This window comes from Brassica oleracea, chromosome C1, assembly GCF_000695525.1.
Source record: "Brassica oleracea var. oleracea cultivar TO1000 chromosome C1, BOL, whole genome shotgun sequence".
Classification (NCBI taxonomy): domain Eukaryota; kingdom Viridiplantae; phylum Streptophyta; class Magnoliopsida; order Brassicales; family Brassicaceae; genus Brassica; species Brassica oleracea.
The window spans coordinates 427,966-443,903 of NC_027748.1; the positions used below are offsets into that span (position 1 = coordinate 427,966).

The 15,938-nt window shown below is 35.2% G+C and overlaps 4 protein-coding genes across 4 annotated transcripts; 1 reads left to right on the forward strand and 3 right to left on the reverse strand.

Moving 5' to 3' along the window:
* Positions 1 to 2,701, reverse strand: LOC106328235. The gene is made up of 5 exons (XM_013766639.1): positions 1,870 to 2,701; positions 1,719 to 1,802; positions 1,441 to 1,652; positions 1,136 to 1,359; positions 1 to 692 (listed from the first exon to the last, which is right to left on the reverse strand). The coding sequence occupies exons 1-5, from the start codon at positions 2,561 to 2,563 to the stop codon at positions 92 to 94; spliced, it is 1,815 nt and encodes a 604-aa protein (XP_013622093.1). The 5' UTR covers positions 2,564 to 2,701; the 3' UTR covers positions 1 to 91.
* Positions 2,702 to 5,492: 2,791 nt separating this feature from the next.
* Positions 5,493 to 6,418, forward strand: LOC106300794. The gene is made up of 2 exons (XM_013737025.1): positions 5,493 to 5,855; positions 6,166 to 6,418. Exons 1-2 carry the CDS (start codon positions 5,569 to 5,571, stop codon positions 6,269 to 6,271), a joined length of 393 nt encoding a protein of 130 aa, XP_013592479.1. The 5' UTR covers positions 5,493 to 5,568; the 3' UTR covers positions 6,272 to 6,418.
* Positions 6,419 to 8,483: 2,065 nt separating this feature from the next.
* LOC106313290 (inositol-3-phosphate synthase) lies at positions 8,484 to 11,267 on the reverse strand. The gene is made up of 8 exons (XM_013751067.1): positions 11,080 to 11,267; positions 10,921 to 10,989; positions 10,700 to 10,835; positions 10,261 to 10,508; positions 9,818 to 10,160; positions 9,557 to 9,733; positions 9,017 to 9,205; positions 8,484 to 8,906 (listed from the first exon to the last, which is right to left on the reverse strand). The coding sequence occupies exons 1-8, from the start codon at positions 11,265 to 11,267 to the stop codon at positions 8,724 to 8,726; spliced, it is 1,533 nt and encodes a 510-aa protein (XP_013606521.1). The 3' UTR covers positions 8,484 to 8,723.
* Positions 11,268 to 14,215: 2,948 nt separating this feature from the next.
* LOC106300356 (protein NEN4) lies at positions 14,216 to 15,416 on the reverse strand. The gene is made up of 5 exons (XM_013736488.1): positions 14,979 to 15,416; positions 14,841 to 14,887; positions 14,684 to 14,747; positions 14,433 to 14,558; positions 14,216 to 14,336 (listed from the first exon to the last, which is right to left on the reverse strand). The coding sequence occupies exons 1-5, from the start codon at positions 15,414 to 15,416 to the stop codon at positions 14,244 to 14,246; spliced, it is 768 nt and encodes a 255-aa protein (XP_013591942.1). The 3' UTR covers positions 14,216 to 14,243.
* Positions 15,417 to 15,938: the final 522 nt, after the last annotated feature.

A 15,938-nucleotide genomic window follows, 5' to 3' on the forward strand; every position in this document is an offset into this window, starting at 1 on the left:
TTCTAACATCAACCATAGTCTAGGAGCAGCCGATTCAGATAATCTAGCACGTCTACTAGATAAAAAATGACTAGAGTTTTGCCAGTCATAGTTACAATAATGGTCTACCACAGTTAGAATGGTTAGTGTAAGCAACTACAGCTTCTTCACTTTTCACCTTCACATCCTCGTACATTTTCAAAGAGGCTTCTGAAAACTTCTTCAATCTCTCTAGAAGCTTCGCCAAACTCGAATGCACGGTCGACAAATCTTCAGAAACCAACACCGAATCCTCCTTCTCCTCCCCTAACATCTCCATATCCGTTGAGAACTCTTTGATAGACCTACTGAGTTCATCTGACGGCAGAGACTTCATCCCAGCCGACCAATCCCGGCACAAGACGAATATCGGCGGGGCCAGCACACGGCGCGGGGACCACGGTCTTCGGTTCCTTGTAGAACGTTCTTGAGGGAGCAAAACACAGTTGTGAAGCCAACCATTGAGAGCTTCAACGTAGGAAGTCATACTGTTGACCAAATCTGCAAAGCTTAGACCAAAACACTCTGTTTCCTCTAGAAGCTCTGACCAAATCCGTCTCTTGAGAGCGTTTTCAGGCCCAGTTTTGGACGTGTTCCGACAATGGTAAGCCAATGAAATGGTGATGTACTGCGAGTGGTGACACTCCAGCATTGCTTTCCACATCCTTATCAACCTAAACAGAGAAAATAAAAATATCAATCAAAGAGTCTTCTTAGTAGATAAAGTTAGTTGTAGCTAGGCCAGCGGGTTCGGTTTCTTCGGTTGGTTTGGATTGGTCGAAAACTCACCAAAGTGAACCAAGAAAAAGTTTGGTCCGGTTCGGTTTTCGGTTTCAAACAAATTTTATCGAAGTTTTCGGTTTTGTGGTTAGTTCGATTCTGTTTTCGGTTTCAAACAATTTTTTTTGAAGTTTTCGGTTTTGTGGTTAGTTTGGTTCAGAATTTTGGTTAAGATAAGTACTATTTAGAATTTTATTTTAGAAAAACAAACTAACCAATTACCGAACCGAACCAAACCGAAACCAAATTATTTTTTGTAACCAAACGAATTAAGCGAAAACCAAACTTTTTCGGGTCAGTTCAGTTCGGTTAAAAATCCCAGCCCTAATTAACATACCCTTGGAGAAGCTCTAAGAGCTGAGGCTGAAGCTCTTCGTCTCTGATCCTCTCGATACGCTTTGAGATCAAATCAACGGACTGTATAGCGACTCTGATTCTTGAATGAAGATCTTTTGCAGCTGCTCTAGTTTTATCCATGGCTTTAGCACTGTGATCCTTTGTGAACTGGTTCCTTAGCTGCTCGCATTTTCGATCATACTCTTTCCTAATCATCTCACTCGCCTGCACACACACACACAATCAAAGTAAACAGAATGAAACGTGTGAGCTTGATAAGGAGCTATGAGTTCTTGAGGCTATTACCTTGACTTCATCGTATAGTTTTCTCTCCCAAGCGTATAACCGATCAAGAGAAGAAGAGTGACTTCCTGAGATCATACAGAACTCTTGTGTGAAGTCACTTCCACTTTCATCGTCATCGTGATCTTCTATCAATAGATTTCTAGAAGTGGAGGATCTTGAAGACAATGTTCTCTTCCACACAATAACTTTAGTGACTCGTTGGTGCAATGGCTCTATACATTAAAAGCTTTAATTCAGACACTAACTAGAGAAGATAACAATGAATACAGAGTACAGACCTTTAAAAACAGGTGAGTGACTCTTCTTCCCTCTGCAACAAGCTCGCTTCAAAGCAGAGAGAAACGCTACTGAGTTTCCTTTTCCTGTAATAATACAAAAGATTCAATTTTTTTACACGATGAAGGGAAAAAAAAAAACAGAGCTTCAGACCAGTGGTGGTATCATCAGCGAATCTGACTCTGATTTTGGTAGCTTCAAGCATCCTCGAAACCTCTTTACCAGATTCAGAAGCTCTGAAGAACTTGTGCTCTATGTCTTTCATGCTAGACACAAAGTCTTTGGCTCTGTGTGTGATAAACTCTGATGGATCTTCTCTTTCACCATCATCTTCAGAGCTCTGTTTCCTCTGCTCTGTTTTGAAATCCTCTGCATTGCTCTGTTTACTCTGCTTCTCTAATCCTACAACTGATGCGTTATCAGTCAGTCTAAAGCTATCGAACTCGTCGCAAGTGTCGAAGTAGTCCCAAGAAGACGTCTCTGGCCGGCGAGGTCGCGGCGGAGGAGGAGATAACTCCGGCATGTCGAGAGGGTTCGAGTTGCGACTCAACGGCGAGTCAACCGAGTCGTCGTCAGGGTAAGAGGAGGAGTTGTGAGAAGGGGATGAAGCCACAGCAGCTACAGTCTCAGCCTCGGCGTATTGACGGAGACAAGCTCCGATGTTACGGAGGGAACGGACGTAGGACACGTGTGCGGCGGCAAGAGCGCATCTGGAATCAATGGCTCGTTTGACGAATCTCTTCCTTTCTTTACATAAGAGAAGCGGCTCGTTCTTCTTCTTCTTCTCCTTCGTCGATGCTTCTTTTGAGTTTGAGCATCCCATCTTCTCCAGAATCGAAGGAGGCATATTTTCTTCGATATAAAAATCGAAACTTTTTACCCGGAAAACTCTCAGAGTGGTTACGAAACAGAAGGAACTAAAGAACCCATGTGAAGAAAAGAAAAAAAAAAGATAAGCTTTGAATTTTTTTTTTTTTTTTTTTTTTTTCCCCCAAGAAGAAAATTTTTTTTTTTTTTTTTTTTTGCCTCCAAGAAGAAACAGAGTGAGCAGTAGTTTTCAGCACGCTTAATGAGGAAGGGGGAGGACGAATCCGAAAATGCTTATTGAAGGAGAAACCTGATAAAGTGTGTTTCGTTCAGACAAATCTGAGGGAAGAAAATTAGATTTTGCACAAATGGTTAGAGAGAGAGAAGGAACAGAGAGAAAGTTTGTCTTGGTTTGTATCGTTTTTCGAGAAGAAAGTAACTTAATTATTATTTCAAAAAAAATTGTGCAGAGAGATTTTAGTTCATTCCAATATTAGATCATTTACTCGAAAAGCTGAGCTATAATAAAAAGTTAAAGTGGTGACGAGAAAATCCAAGTGAAAGTCCTCATCTTCTCTGTCTTTAGTTATTATTATCAAATCTAGTTTATGGGTCTTTTATTTGAATATGAACACGAAAGCTAAAGTATTTTTTTGTTTTCTGTTTATTTATTAACTTTGGTAATTGGATCATTATTTACTAAAACGCGAGAATCATGTGAAGGTCCGTTACCTTTGTTTTCTCGTTGTGTATGGACTGAGCAGGGAAAGATGGAGGGAAAACATTGTGAAACTAAGACCATTCTTGGTTTTGAGACCTGGTTGGTTTGTTTAGGGTTATAATAAAAGTATTATTTCACTCATGAAAACAATGAAACCCTCCTTGGATCGGTTCTAGGTCTGTTTAGTAGCTTTAGGGTATTTCCAACCCATTACACCATTTTAGTGACAAAATCACATTATTTTAGTGTAGTTTTAACACTAATTTTTTTTTTGTCTCCAACCACAACACCAAAAGTTACACAAAAAAAAGAATATTCTTCATTATTTTACTATTATCAAATTCTTTTATTTTTAATAATTTTGATAAATATTAATAGTTTTATGACTAAAATATATTAACTAATATTAAAATTGTAACTAAAATAATAATTATATATAAATGTATTTACATTATATAATAACATTATTATTAATGCATACTGTTATATTAATTAATTAAACACACAAAAAAAGTTAAATTATAACATACTAGATCAAAATATTATAATATTCCAACTACAAATGTTTGAATTAAACTTTGTTATGTATTTAAAAAATAATTTTATTTTTGTTTTATAAACCCTAATATTTTATAACAATTAAAATATAAAAAAACAATGGTGATATAACTAAAAAATATTCATTCAATTGTAAACTAATCATACAAATCAAATATAATTAAACAATACATAAATAATCAGTTTTAACAAAAAAATCAAAAAAAAAAAAAAAACTTTTGCCGTCTGCTACAGTGTTGCACCAAATATGGTGTGACACTGTAGCGAATAGGAAAATGACACTAAAATGCAGTTTGATATACCGTTGGGTTTGAGAGAGGAAACATCGAATCAACACACTATTTTGCTGTTTTACCGTGTGGTTGGACTTGGCCTTAGACCTTGAATGAAGAAGGCAGAATCACCAAGTCTTGTCTTGTCTTGTGTATGGAGATTCGCTTTTTTATTTGTCTAACGGCTCCTTGAAACCTGAGCTTCATTTTTATAAGAAAAAATCCTTCGTGACTCATGAGTCTTGTCACCTATTTATTGTCTATTATAATTAAAATAAGAACAGCCCAACTTTGTAAAATTTAGCTTATTTTTCAAATTGTGGACGACAGTAAAGTATGGAGACTCAAACAATCATATAATTAAGATAATGGGCAGTGGATGGACTTTCGCAGAAACTGTAAGAGGTATGGAGTGTGAACTATGGAGCTTGGGTCCTCCTACTAAACCACGTAGCCAAATCACCTTATACTAAACCACGTAGCAAAATCACCTTGCATGCTGTAAGTGGGTGGGCTTCACATAGGCCAGTAAAAGCAAAAAAAAAAAAAAAGCATGAATCTAATGGAAAAAGGTACACCTTCCATGCAGGATCCGAATATCAAAAATCTTGTACCCGTAAAAAGGAGCTCCAGGTGTGTGAATCGGAAGAAATGGGTCAATCAGATGTATAAGAGGGATTTGGGTTCATCAAGGTTTGAGAAGCCTTGTAAAAGAAGACATATCTGAGGGCCTGAGGCTACCACATCTAAAAGAAGTTTGGGCTTCAGTGCAAGCATGCCTTACAAGTTTGGGCTTCAATCTTAATACTTGGAATTCTGATGCCTTCAAACATGCGACTACTAAAAACGGAAGGAAAAAAATCACGGTTCTACACTTTTACGTAGCTTCACTTCTCCATGACACATGCTTCAAATATCATATCAATGAAACGTACTTCCTTACTCCAAATACCCAAATTTTAAGAAAATACAATGCGTACAAATACGATATGTTTATATCCCATTTAAAATCTATATATAGACCTTTTAAAAAAAATACAAAGTGACTATGAGTCTGATAACTGATTGCGTATGAACATCAGATAAATATGGGCAGCTCTAACCTATAGTTGGAAATATAATCGACTTAACCAAAAAAAAGAAACATAACGGATTATATAATAAATACGTAGGAAAAAACTTAGGATTGCTAGTTTTTTTTCTTGTTGAAAAAAAAGAAAGTCACTAGGGAGCGATGTTTGGTGTCCACAGACCAAATATCTGAAATTATTGGCCTACCAACAAACTGACAAAGACCTGACGAACAATAATAAAAATATTCTATCGTATCATATCATATCAAATTAAACATTACGAGTAAATACGTATGCATGAATATAAAAATCATACACCGTATTATTGCATGTGTATATTTCACCTTCAAGCAACAATCTAAGTTACATTTTAAAAAGTTTTATAATTCTTTCTTCGTAAGAATAGTTATAAAACAATAGTATGTTGATTGGGAATCGACAAATGCAGAGAAAACCAAGCATGCCTAGGATTACCATCGAGGTTGATGATAATCATACCGCCGGCCAAGATTCTGACGTGTCTATGGCGGTGGTAGACGGCGGAGATAATTACGACCAGCGGTTCTTCGCGATGTTATCACCGAGAAATCACACAAGGACCGAGAGAAAAGACTGGGGGAAATCAACGTTGCCGTCATCGTCTTTTCTTGGAAGCTGTGGCTTTTGCAAACGCCGTTTAGCTCCCGGCCGTGATATTTACATGTACAAGTATGTTTACTTATTAATTACTCCTTTCTTGATTATTTTCATCTTATACTTCTATATTTAAAACCTCAGCTAACTATATACATATACATTACCACATAAAAATTTGAACCAGTGTCTTGGACATAGACTATAAGCTACAACGAAACTATGAGATTCTATTTTGTGACATCATCTAGTCGGTGTTACAAAAAAAAACGTCTATATATCTAAATGTACGAATTTGATGATTTGTTTCACTTTTATTTTTTTGGTTCGAATGCATCGGAAAGTTATATTTTTAAACTTGGATTTGTAATGTAATAAACTGTAGAGGGGATGCAGCGTTTTGTTGCATGGAATGCAGAGAACAACAGATTGAGCAGGACAGGCAAAACTCCAAGCAGAGCGCCAGAGTCGTTCTATCACCATCAAACTAAACATATGGATGGCTCAAATTAAGCTCTGACTATTAAAGCTCGTGTGTGTGACTTGGGATTGATGCCGTTATTATTAATTAGCATCATCATGTAAAAATTAGGTCAAAAATTGAAATGAAACTCTTTCATGTCTTGCGTATTATTATTTTTTTGGTGAAACTTGCGTATTATTTTTGTTTCACATTACTTTGCTTCTTTTATAAATCCGGGTTTATTTAGTTTGATGCCCTATGATTTTTATTACTTTATGTGTTTTAAAAAAGCTAGTGAAAGTTGACGTAAGCGCACCACGGACCTCGTTTTTATAAGATCGAATAAATCTCAAAACCATATGCAACTCACGGTAATTAAGATTTTAATTAGTAAAAATACACACTTTTTATATAAAAGTCACATCATCTGCGGTATTCTATGGCTAGTACATGAATAATGACAGTGTGAATAATTTCTATTGGAGATTACGAACTTTCCTTTGATATATATAATATTTTGTCAAGGGATCATTGGTAGAAAAAATTACAAAAAAGTATTAAATAGTGGAATTTAAATGGAGGTCATTGTCTCGTGACGATGAAAGCGTCTGATAGTTAATAATGAGACGTAGAGTAAACTAATGCGAATGCACGTCACTCCCGATCAAAAGATGTACTCCTTCTGTTCCTAAAATATGTATGTTCTGGAAAAAAATTGTTTCAAAAAGATACATTTTTTACTTTTTCAATGTATGATTTTATGAAAAATTGTAAGTTTCAAAAAAATTAATGGTGTTTATTGAATTTCTATTGGCTAAAAATTACGAAAAATTGTTATTCACAAAAAACAATGCATATTTAATTAGTTTTCTTATATGTGAAAAGTCTAGAATATGCATCTTTTAAAAACAGAGGGAATATTGAATATTTTCATACATGCTGGAAATGAGTTTGTTAATTATGAAGACACTTTTAAGCGGATGAATATTTTTAACACGACATTTAAAATGGAATGAAGAATGTAATTTATAGCTCGTTTTTAAAAACCCTAATTTATAGTAGGTCGTTGCTCAATAATTGAAGACCAAAAGATGTTAAATATAATGGTTTATGGAAATGGATCGTTATCACTAGCTTATAGATAAGGATTAGATTTATAATTGGTCTATAGTGTATTGTTTTCTCTTCACTCGTCTTCTGTGCTCCAAACTTTTTTGAAAAGAATTTTTTTTTTTTTTTGCAAAGTGTACTCCAAACTTCGAGGCTTAGTTGTTGGAGTTTCGGGAGTCATCACAACTTGTCTTCATTACCAATTGTTGATTAATTAATTATCAACAATTTTATAATCCAAGGATTTGAGCATGTTTAACGGAGGGTTCTAGGATGGAGTTTTTAGCGTAACATAAGAACCCGTTTCTTAGGGTGTGATTGGTAACGACTGTAGGTGTGTTGTCCACAGTCCTATTTATTTCTACGGTACTAAATTCACAACAATCAAGCTTTAATAAAAATTTCAAAATCACAGCTCTTGAAATAACCTACAGCTGTACAAGTGCTCTACAGAGCCAAAAATTCAGAGAATTTTTTGGAGCTTTCCTTAAAATTCTAAAGCAATAAAATCTAAAGCCACAGCAAAAAGTCTACAGATTTTTTTCTACAACAAATTTTTTAAAACTACAGCCATTACCAATCGGACTTTTAACTTTTAACAAAAAAAGTTAAGAACCGGTTCTTAAATATCTTATTTAAAAACCGGTTTTTAGTTTTTTTAGTTAAAAGTTATGAGACGGGTTCTTATATTCCGTTAAAAACTCCATTACGAGAACTCCCATTAAATTCATTTGGTATTAGGGTATCTTCGATTAAATTATCCTTCAACATATAATAAAATTATATGTGCCATCAGTACTCCCTCTCTCTCTCTTTTCTTGAACAATAAGAACTCGTTGAGGTCATTGATGATGCTATGATAGAATGGAAAATATTTAAACAATTCTTTTAATGGTTTTTGAATCAAGAATTGGTCCAAATTATACACTTGCAAATAAGTATTTTTTAAAACAGGAGCATCATGAAAAAGACCAATACGTTTTTTTTTTTAAATTGCTCGTCATCTACGCAACTTGATCTTATTTTATTAAGTTCACAATAAAATAATAATACAGAATTAAAATTGACAAATTTCATTGGACCGAAACCATGATTAAATATCGCAAATTACAGTAAGTTTACACATTATGGAAGTGAATCATAAAAGCGATTATATGAAATTATGGTCCAATCTAGAAACACTTGTACATTATACTAGCCCATCTGGATTACTAGAAACACCGGTAACTTCACACCCTACAAAGATCAATCTAAAAGCTCTTTGATCTCTGAAAACACAAGCATTCATATTTTAAAACATATATTAAAAAAAAACAAGAAACAGAAGTCTTATATTTTGGGCTAATTAAAGATTCTTAAACGCTTCGTGTTCACTTGTATTCCAAGATCATATTGTTCTCCGGCGCCAGCCCAACACACGCCCTAAGAATATTCTCCAGCATAGCCCGCTGCTTCGACAGCGCATTAACCACCGGTGTTCCCGGCGGCACGAGCGGTGCCTTGGTGAGATAGCTAAGTATGGTGGCCACAGGATGGAAAGAATGAAACTTCCCCTGCCAAAAATGAAAAAGAATCAAAACATCATTATTATTTTTTTTTAAGAATCAAAACATCAAACCCACGGTTCCAGGAAATCCCAAATATATTTTGAGAACAGACGAACCTCTTTCTCGGATTTGAACTGAATCCTGGTGCTGAGTTCAGCGAGGAGAACAAGATCCAAGATAATTGGAGCAGCTAAGAGAGAGTCCTCGCAGGTATTGTGCATCACAATTGTGTTCTTGCCTCCCATGAATATCTCTGATGTATACTCATCCATGGCTCGCTTGCTATCTGCAACATACGGTACATACTGCAACAACACACACAAAATGGATCAATTAGTGATGCAAATAAATATTTAGAATATTTTAAATATCTTATTGTTTATTTAATTAGTTATTATAGACTTAAATAATTATGTTTATTGTTATAGTGTTTTATATATAGTTTTATTATATATATAGCCGTTTTGGTTTAAGTTTAACCGATTTAGATTTTGATTAATAAAATTGAGAGTTATTGAGATAGTTTTTCAGGCATTCACAAATTAAACAAAATCTTTGCATTATCGTTCCTTCTGCTACATCAATTAAACATTTGACATTGCAGTCTACAGAATAAACAAGGTTTTGAGTGTTTCTTAAGGTAGTTTATAGCTTACCTTGATGACAACTACATGGTCTGGATGTTCCCCGGGCTCGAAGAGGATACCGTTGCTAGCAACCATATCGTCAACCACATTACTTTTGGAGATCTCCTTAGATCTGAATGTCTGTGGAGCTGAGAGGTTCATTCCATCGTTGTTCCCTAGGTGATTGTAGCTCACAATTGAAGTAGGCTGTTGTTAACATAACAAAAACACACACATAATCAACTATAACAGGTTTCTTCACTAGTTACTTGAAACACAAGTTAAACAAACCTTGATGCCTGCACCAACAAGGAAATCAACCAAGACAGATTTCATCTTGGTTTGACCACTCTTGAAGTCATCTCCACCAATCAAAACGTTGTTCTTGATAGCCAAATCAATAAGACCAGGAACAAAGGTGTTCTGAGGGCTTCCATTGATGAAAGGAATACCTTCAAAAACACATGCAATAGCATAAAGCGTGGAAGGAGAGATCTCGGACTCATCCCTATCCACAGAGTTCATAAGATTCTCCATCGTGTCGTTTAGCCCCACGATCACATTGCTGTAACGCTCTGTGTTAGCCGTCCACAGAACCACAACCTTATCCACCTTGTTCTTCTCCTTAAACTCCCTAACATTCAACATCACACAACACACAAAAACTCAACAAAACAGAGGAGATGAGATTAAACTCTGTTTTAATCATCACAAGTATTGTTGATTATGATTACCTCATGTCCTTGATGATTTGGTCGACTTGTTCCTTCTTGGTACCTTTGATGACGTTGTTGGCACGTGAGCCTTGATTGGCAGCGATGAAATCAGGGTCGTAGATCCCAGGGAGTGGGACAATGCTCTCCATGTAAGGCCTGAGCTGTTTCTGCAGATCAATGTCAAGAACCTTGGCTCTACCCATCGCGTCTGCTAAATTCATATCGCTTATGTCCCATCCTCCAAACACAACATCATCCGGATTCACCTGTTTTATAATCTCCATGTTAAACTGATAACGAAAGATATTTGCATATATTCCAAATATTTTAATTATTTAGTCGAAGACATTGATGTTATGCATTCGAAAATTAAATAAAATTCTTGTGTCATGGTAGGCTATCATAAACATAATAAAGAACAAAAACAAATCTAGATTTTGTTTTGAAAAAAACGGACCATTGGAACGAGACTCTTGAAAGGGGCATAGATCTCTTCACCGTTAAAGGATCCGACACGAATAGACGATGCTTGTGTTAACGACCCGAAGTAGTTCGCTTGTTGCACCTTGTCCTTGGTCGCCCACGAGATTCCTCTGTTTATGTTTTATTTTTTTTCCGATCAGATCTTAAAACAAAAAAAAAAAAAAAATCAAATAACATTTGAACAAAAAGACTCACTCTTTATTGGCAATTACACCAGCGGTGAGGGTTGATCCATTGTTTCCTCCCCAACCCACAAGCATAACCCTGTCGGAAACCAAAAAAAAAACAAAACATTGAAACTTTACGACGGAGAAACCGAGGAAACGAGTGAAAAGATCGAAACTTTGTTTTTACCCTAATTTGGGGACACGAGTGTCGGTTTTGAAATCGTATTTGACAACCTTGGGCTTCACGATCCACTGGTAAGCACCGTTGACGTTCTCGTGAACGACCTCCGTGGTCTCGTAATCGTACACCGAATGAATCTCATTCTCTGTGTACTTCACGTTCGGGCTCTCGACTTTGAAGCTCTCGATGAACATCTTTTAAACAGACTTTTGTTTTCTCGGTTTTTAATTGAATCGAGTTTGTGTGGGTTTGAGCTTCTCTTAAATGGAGCGCTATTTATAGAAAAAGAGCGCGAGGGAGAGGAGACACGTGGCGTGGTCTCAGTGGTTGGTGGACCCTCTTTAGCCAATGCATGTGAGCGAGTTCGTTGATGGCTAATAGTGAATAATCATACGTGTGAGGGAGGGGTCTCGCACGTGAGAGGCGCGGAGAGAAAAAGTGTGACACGTCGGAGCCCTGGACCATACACGTGGCGTCGTTTTTTCAATAGCAAAGTTTTGTCGGATTGTCTTCTCGGACCCACATTTTTGGTTGAAGGTGCTCGAACAAGGTGGGGGACGTTAGTTACTTCCGTTACTCAATCAGTAAAACGACAGTGTTTCGGACATTGTCTCCGTTACAGTTAGTTAGCGACAGTTGTTTCTCAGTTACGAAAAAAACGAGAGTGAAGTAAACACACACCACATTTAGCTGCCACATATTCTGGGTGGATGTCACGTTCCAGAGATGGAGCGTGTAGTAACTAACGTGGCTAACTAACGGTCGTTTGAAAACAATGTCTGACCGTTTTTTTGACTCTTTGTCTTCGTTGAGTTGGGTCCCGTGGAGTCTTGTTGACTTGCTTTGACACGTGAATTATGAATCTACAAGCTTACATATGTCTGAACATTTATAATTAGTTTTTATCATACTCCCACTGTTTTACGACAAGTGCTCATTCTTGCTTTTTTTTGTTACACAAAAAATGTCAATTTACAATTTCAATGCAAATTATACTTACTTTCAACTGAAAATTTATTGTAAACTGCATTGATTTTATAAATAATTTTATTTATCTCAAATACTATTGGTCAGAAAAATGTAATTAATAACAACTTACATATATTTCTGCTACTTTCTTAGTATGTGTGAAAAGTGTTCAGAAACGGAGAAATCAGTAATTAACGCATAATGTTTTAATCTTTTCAACTTTATAAATGTTTCTTCGTGGACGTTTCTATGTATTATCCGGAGATACTGGTAGATTCGTACAGTGTTATAAATCCTTTAATTAATTGATGCTACTATTCATAAATTTAATAAAATTTCCGATGATTTCGAGGTATACTTATTTTCCATATTTAAGAAATTTAAAGTTACAATTAAATCATCTTAATTGATTAATTATGACTGAGTTCTGTACGTACCATAAAACTTGAGACTAACCATTATGTAAGAAATACTTCATTGGTTCCATATTATTTGTTTTTTAGACTTAAAATTTTGTTTCATTTAAGTGTTATTTTATGTTTTCAATGTAAAATTTAATAATAATATTTTTCATTTCATTTTTTATTAGTTAAAATATAGTTAGATATATAGAAAATAATATTTTTATTTTAAAAATATATAAAATTAAATGTTTTCTTAATCTGTACGCATAAACCTAAAACGACAGCTAAAGTGAAACAAAAGGAGTATATATCTAAAATATCATCATATTATATGTTTTTCACGTATAAAAGAATGAATGCTTACTAATACATTAGTTTCAACATTTTCATAATGATGTAATTTATTACACTAAACAGAAAATAAGAAACCCCATTAATGTAATGTTTTAAGTGTAGGCTAAGATCAAACGTGTGAATTCGACTCGCGTGCCACATATACATTGCAGCAACGGCGTCATATACTAATTTGAGTAAGACTACATAGAGTAGATATTTGAACCAAAAAAAACATAGTATGATGCTCTGGTCGACATGAGAAGATATAAACACTGAATCTTAGAGCATCATTATCCCATAAACCCCATTAGGGGTTTCTTAATTTTTTTTTTTTTACTTTTTCGAATTTAGAAAAAAAAAAAATTAAAAACGAACTAATCGCGGGCCGCCACGTGTCAGTGGGGCCCGCGAACAGTGTAAGAAACCTTAAAAACCGACTACTATTTAGTAGTTTTGGTAACCGGTTTCTTAAAAAAAAATGGGTTCTACGTGAGATCCACAACGCTAATAACCCCTCTAGTATCCTTGGATAAAGATGCTCTAAGGTTTATAATTTCTTTTATTTAATGGAGGATGAAGGAAGTATACAAAGGTGTTTTGGACATTTATATTTGATGGCTTTGTAAAAGTTTGATAGGTATGGTTGTGGCCCATACGTACGTTTGTAAATTAATAATTTGTAGCCTTTCTAAAACCTTTTTCTATATTTCTCCACGCCACATATTTATCTTTATTTCACTTTCTTATTTTCCATTCTTTATTTTTATATATAATTAAATGATGTTGATGTATGTAGGAAGTTTCTCGTACTATTTATGAAAGTGTACTAACCACACAATATTTTTTTTCAAAAAAATACTAATCATACAATAATCTCTATTAGGTTTTTTGGCATATACTTAAGTCATCGTTAGTCTGATCAAGATTTTAGTCGAATCAAAGAAAAATGTGAATATTTTAGGAATTAAATTAACGCATGTAGTATCATTCTAAACTATTAAACTTTAAGTTTTGATAAGAAATTATCTAAAACCATTTTTATTAATTTTTACAAAGCAGTATAGTCAGAATGTAGACGATCAATATTGCAAATGGCAAACGAAACTAGCAAATTTGTTGAACTTCGCTTCGCGGTGAACAGACGGGCTCTTTCTAAATTTTTTTGGGATCAGTTAGACGTGATTGATTGGATAACTGAAATAACTAACATGTGTTGGTATTGGGGCACTTCTACAACGTTCCATACATATGGAGGTTAAGTACACATAGGATAGGGATACCAGTGATGGGAAACACAAAATTAATAGTTTTCTACTGAACTTTTGGCAATATAGTGGATGAACGTAAACACAAATGTGCAACATATACAATTGAATTTAAGCAAAAAAAAAAAAAAACATATACAATTGAATTTATTTTCCAAATTAGAAAAATAATAATAATCACTAAGGGGTGCAGTAATCATCTAAGCAAAGAATGAGAATGTTTAATCAAGCTTTGAAGAGCTTGGTTGCCTTGAGCTTTGCTTAGGAGATTCTTCACATTTTGTGTCATCTGCATTGAGTCAAAAATAAGAAAAAATAAAAATAATACTAGTAAAATCTTAATATAAATTTGTTGTGCTTGAAGACGATGAAGGAAAACTATTACCTTCCCGAGACTACCCTTGGAGTAAGGCATTGCCCTTTGGGCTGTTTGGTAACTACTTCGACTTCTTGTCATTATTTTTGAAGAACTTTGCCATTTTCCTTCCAATTGATTGGGAAGTGTAGATTCCTGTATAGATATATCCATACGTATATAAATGATTTTTTGATATATATTATATATAAATATTATGAAAAGGAATAAATAAACTTAAGACAAAAGAAAAGAGAAGAAATAATGAAAATACTACATACCAAGAAAAGCACTGTTGCACAATGCTTGAGGACCTCTAAATTCATTCGAACGTCGTCAAGACTCCTGCAAATATTAACATATATGTGTGTTAATTTGTCTTACGAGAAACGTAACATTGATACACACATAAATATAACTAAGGTTAGGTATATATACCTGTGTTTTTGCACTCCAAGACCAAAATACGCAGCCAAACTTGCCATCTACCATATGATTAAAGCTTTGTCAAGTATACGTTTTAAATTTTCACAAAGACCTTAATGTTATATAACTCTACGTTTGCATGGTACGTACCTTCATGTTACCAGCTCTTTTGCCAAACTTGTCGCTTAATAACCCCAAAGAATCAATGATCCCTGAGGGCTCAGGCGCAGCTTTACCAATCTCAGCAAAAGCTTCCTTAATCCTAACGCAGTCAAACCTTCTAATGTTATGACCTGCCCAAATCCGACCGTTCAATAGACCATAGATCTTCTCAGCCACGTCTTCGAAACTTGGTGCATCCGCCACCTTATCCCTCGTGATCCCGTCTGACCTAGACGACCTCAACGAAGCCACCGAAAGGTCTTTGGGTTGTATAAGCGTTGTGAAGCTCTCTACCTCCTCGAGTGTTCTTGGACATACGATGATCGCACCAAACTCGAGGATGTGAAAATGCTGTCCTGTTTTGTTTGGTACGTTTGTTTCTAGATCGAAGAATACGATTTCGTTGGGAAACGTTTGGAACTCCATATCAAATTTTTGTTATATCGATTTGTGGATCCTAACTATGTATATATTGTGAATTTGGGTTTTAAACTTGTGGCACAAGCTAACTGTAGGTTTGTGTTGGAGGTTACTTTGGTGGTTGTTTAGCTTCATGGAGAAAATTTTGCTGTGTAGGGTAAGTAAGAATCTTTACTTTTCCTTTATCTAAACCAATACACAAAGCGTTGTTATGAAGGAGTTCGTTGGTAGATCCATATTGTAAGAGAATTTATTCCTTTTGATTTTTTTAATTAAGATACATATAATGTTTGCCCCCACAAAGCTTTCTTGTGATGTATTAACTTTGACAATGTTGGGGAAAGTCACACGGCGCAGCGGAAATACTAATGGTCGTGTTCCCCTGACCTTGTGCGAACCTGTGAGGAAAATACTTCGACGATGGCAAGATATCAAAGTTGCGATAACTAAATGAGACACACAATTTTTACGTGGAAAACCTCCTCGATGTGAGAAGGAAAAACCACGGGACCGTAGTCCACTCAAAAA

What these genes read in the sequence shown, in the direction of transcription:
- LOC106328235 (XM_013766639.1), bottom strand. Translation starts at nt 2,563, where the DNA reads ATGCCTCCTTCGATTCTGGAGAAGATGGGATGCTCAAACTCAAAAGAA. An exon ending in CGCTGATGATACCACCACTG is followed by an intron (nt 1,803 to 1,869) that starts GTCTGAAGCTCT and finishes GTATTATTACAG; the next exon opens with GAAAAGGAAACTCAGTAGCG. An exon ending in CTCTTAGAGCTTCTCCAAGG is followed by an intron (nt 693 to 1,135) that starts GTATGTTAATTA and finishes TTCTCTGTTTAG; the next exon opens with GTTGATAAGGATGTGGAAAG.
- LOC106300794 (XM_013737025.1), top strand. Translation starts at nt 5,569, where the DNA reads ATGTTGATTGGGAATCGACAAATGCAGAGAAAACCAAGCATGCCTAGG. An exon ending in CGTGATATTTACATGTACAA is followed by an intron (nt 5,856 to 6,165) that starts GTATGTTTACTT and finishes AATAAACTGTAG; the next exon opens with AGGGGATGCAGCGTTTTGTT.
- LOC106313290 (XM_013751067.1), bottom strand. Translation starts at nt 11,267, where the DNA reads ATGTTCATCGAGAGCTTCAAAGTCGAGAGCCCGAACGTGAAGTACACA. An exon ending in ACTCGTGTCCCCAAATTAGG is followed by an intron (nt 10,990 to 11,079) that starts GTAAAAACAAAG and finishes GGTTTCCGACAG; the next exon opens with GGTTATGCTTGTGGGTTGGG. An exon ending in TTGTTGGTGCAGGCATCAAG is followed by an intron (nt 9,734 to 9,817) that starts GTTTGTTTAACT and finishes TGTTAACAACAG; the next exon opens with CCTACTTCAATTGTGAGCTA.
- LOC106300356 (XM_013736488.1), bottom strand. Translation starts at nt 15,416, where the DNA reads ATGGAGTTCCAAACGTTTCCCAACGAAATCGTATTCTTCGATCTAGAA. An exon ending in CTTGGAGTGCAAAAACACAG is followed by an intron (nt 14,748 to 14,840) that starts GTATATATACCT and finishes TAATATTTGCAG; the next exon opens with GAGTCTTGACGACGTTCGAA. An exon ending in GTGCAACAGTGCTTTTCTTG is followed by an intron (nt 14,559 to 14,683) that starts GTATGTAGTATT and finishes ATATCTATACAG; the next exon opens with GAATCTACACTTCCCAATCA.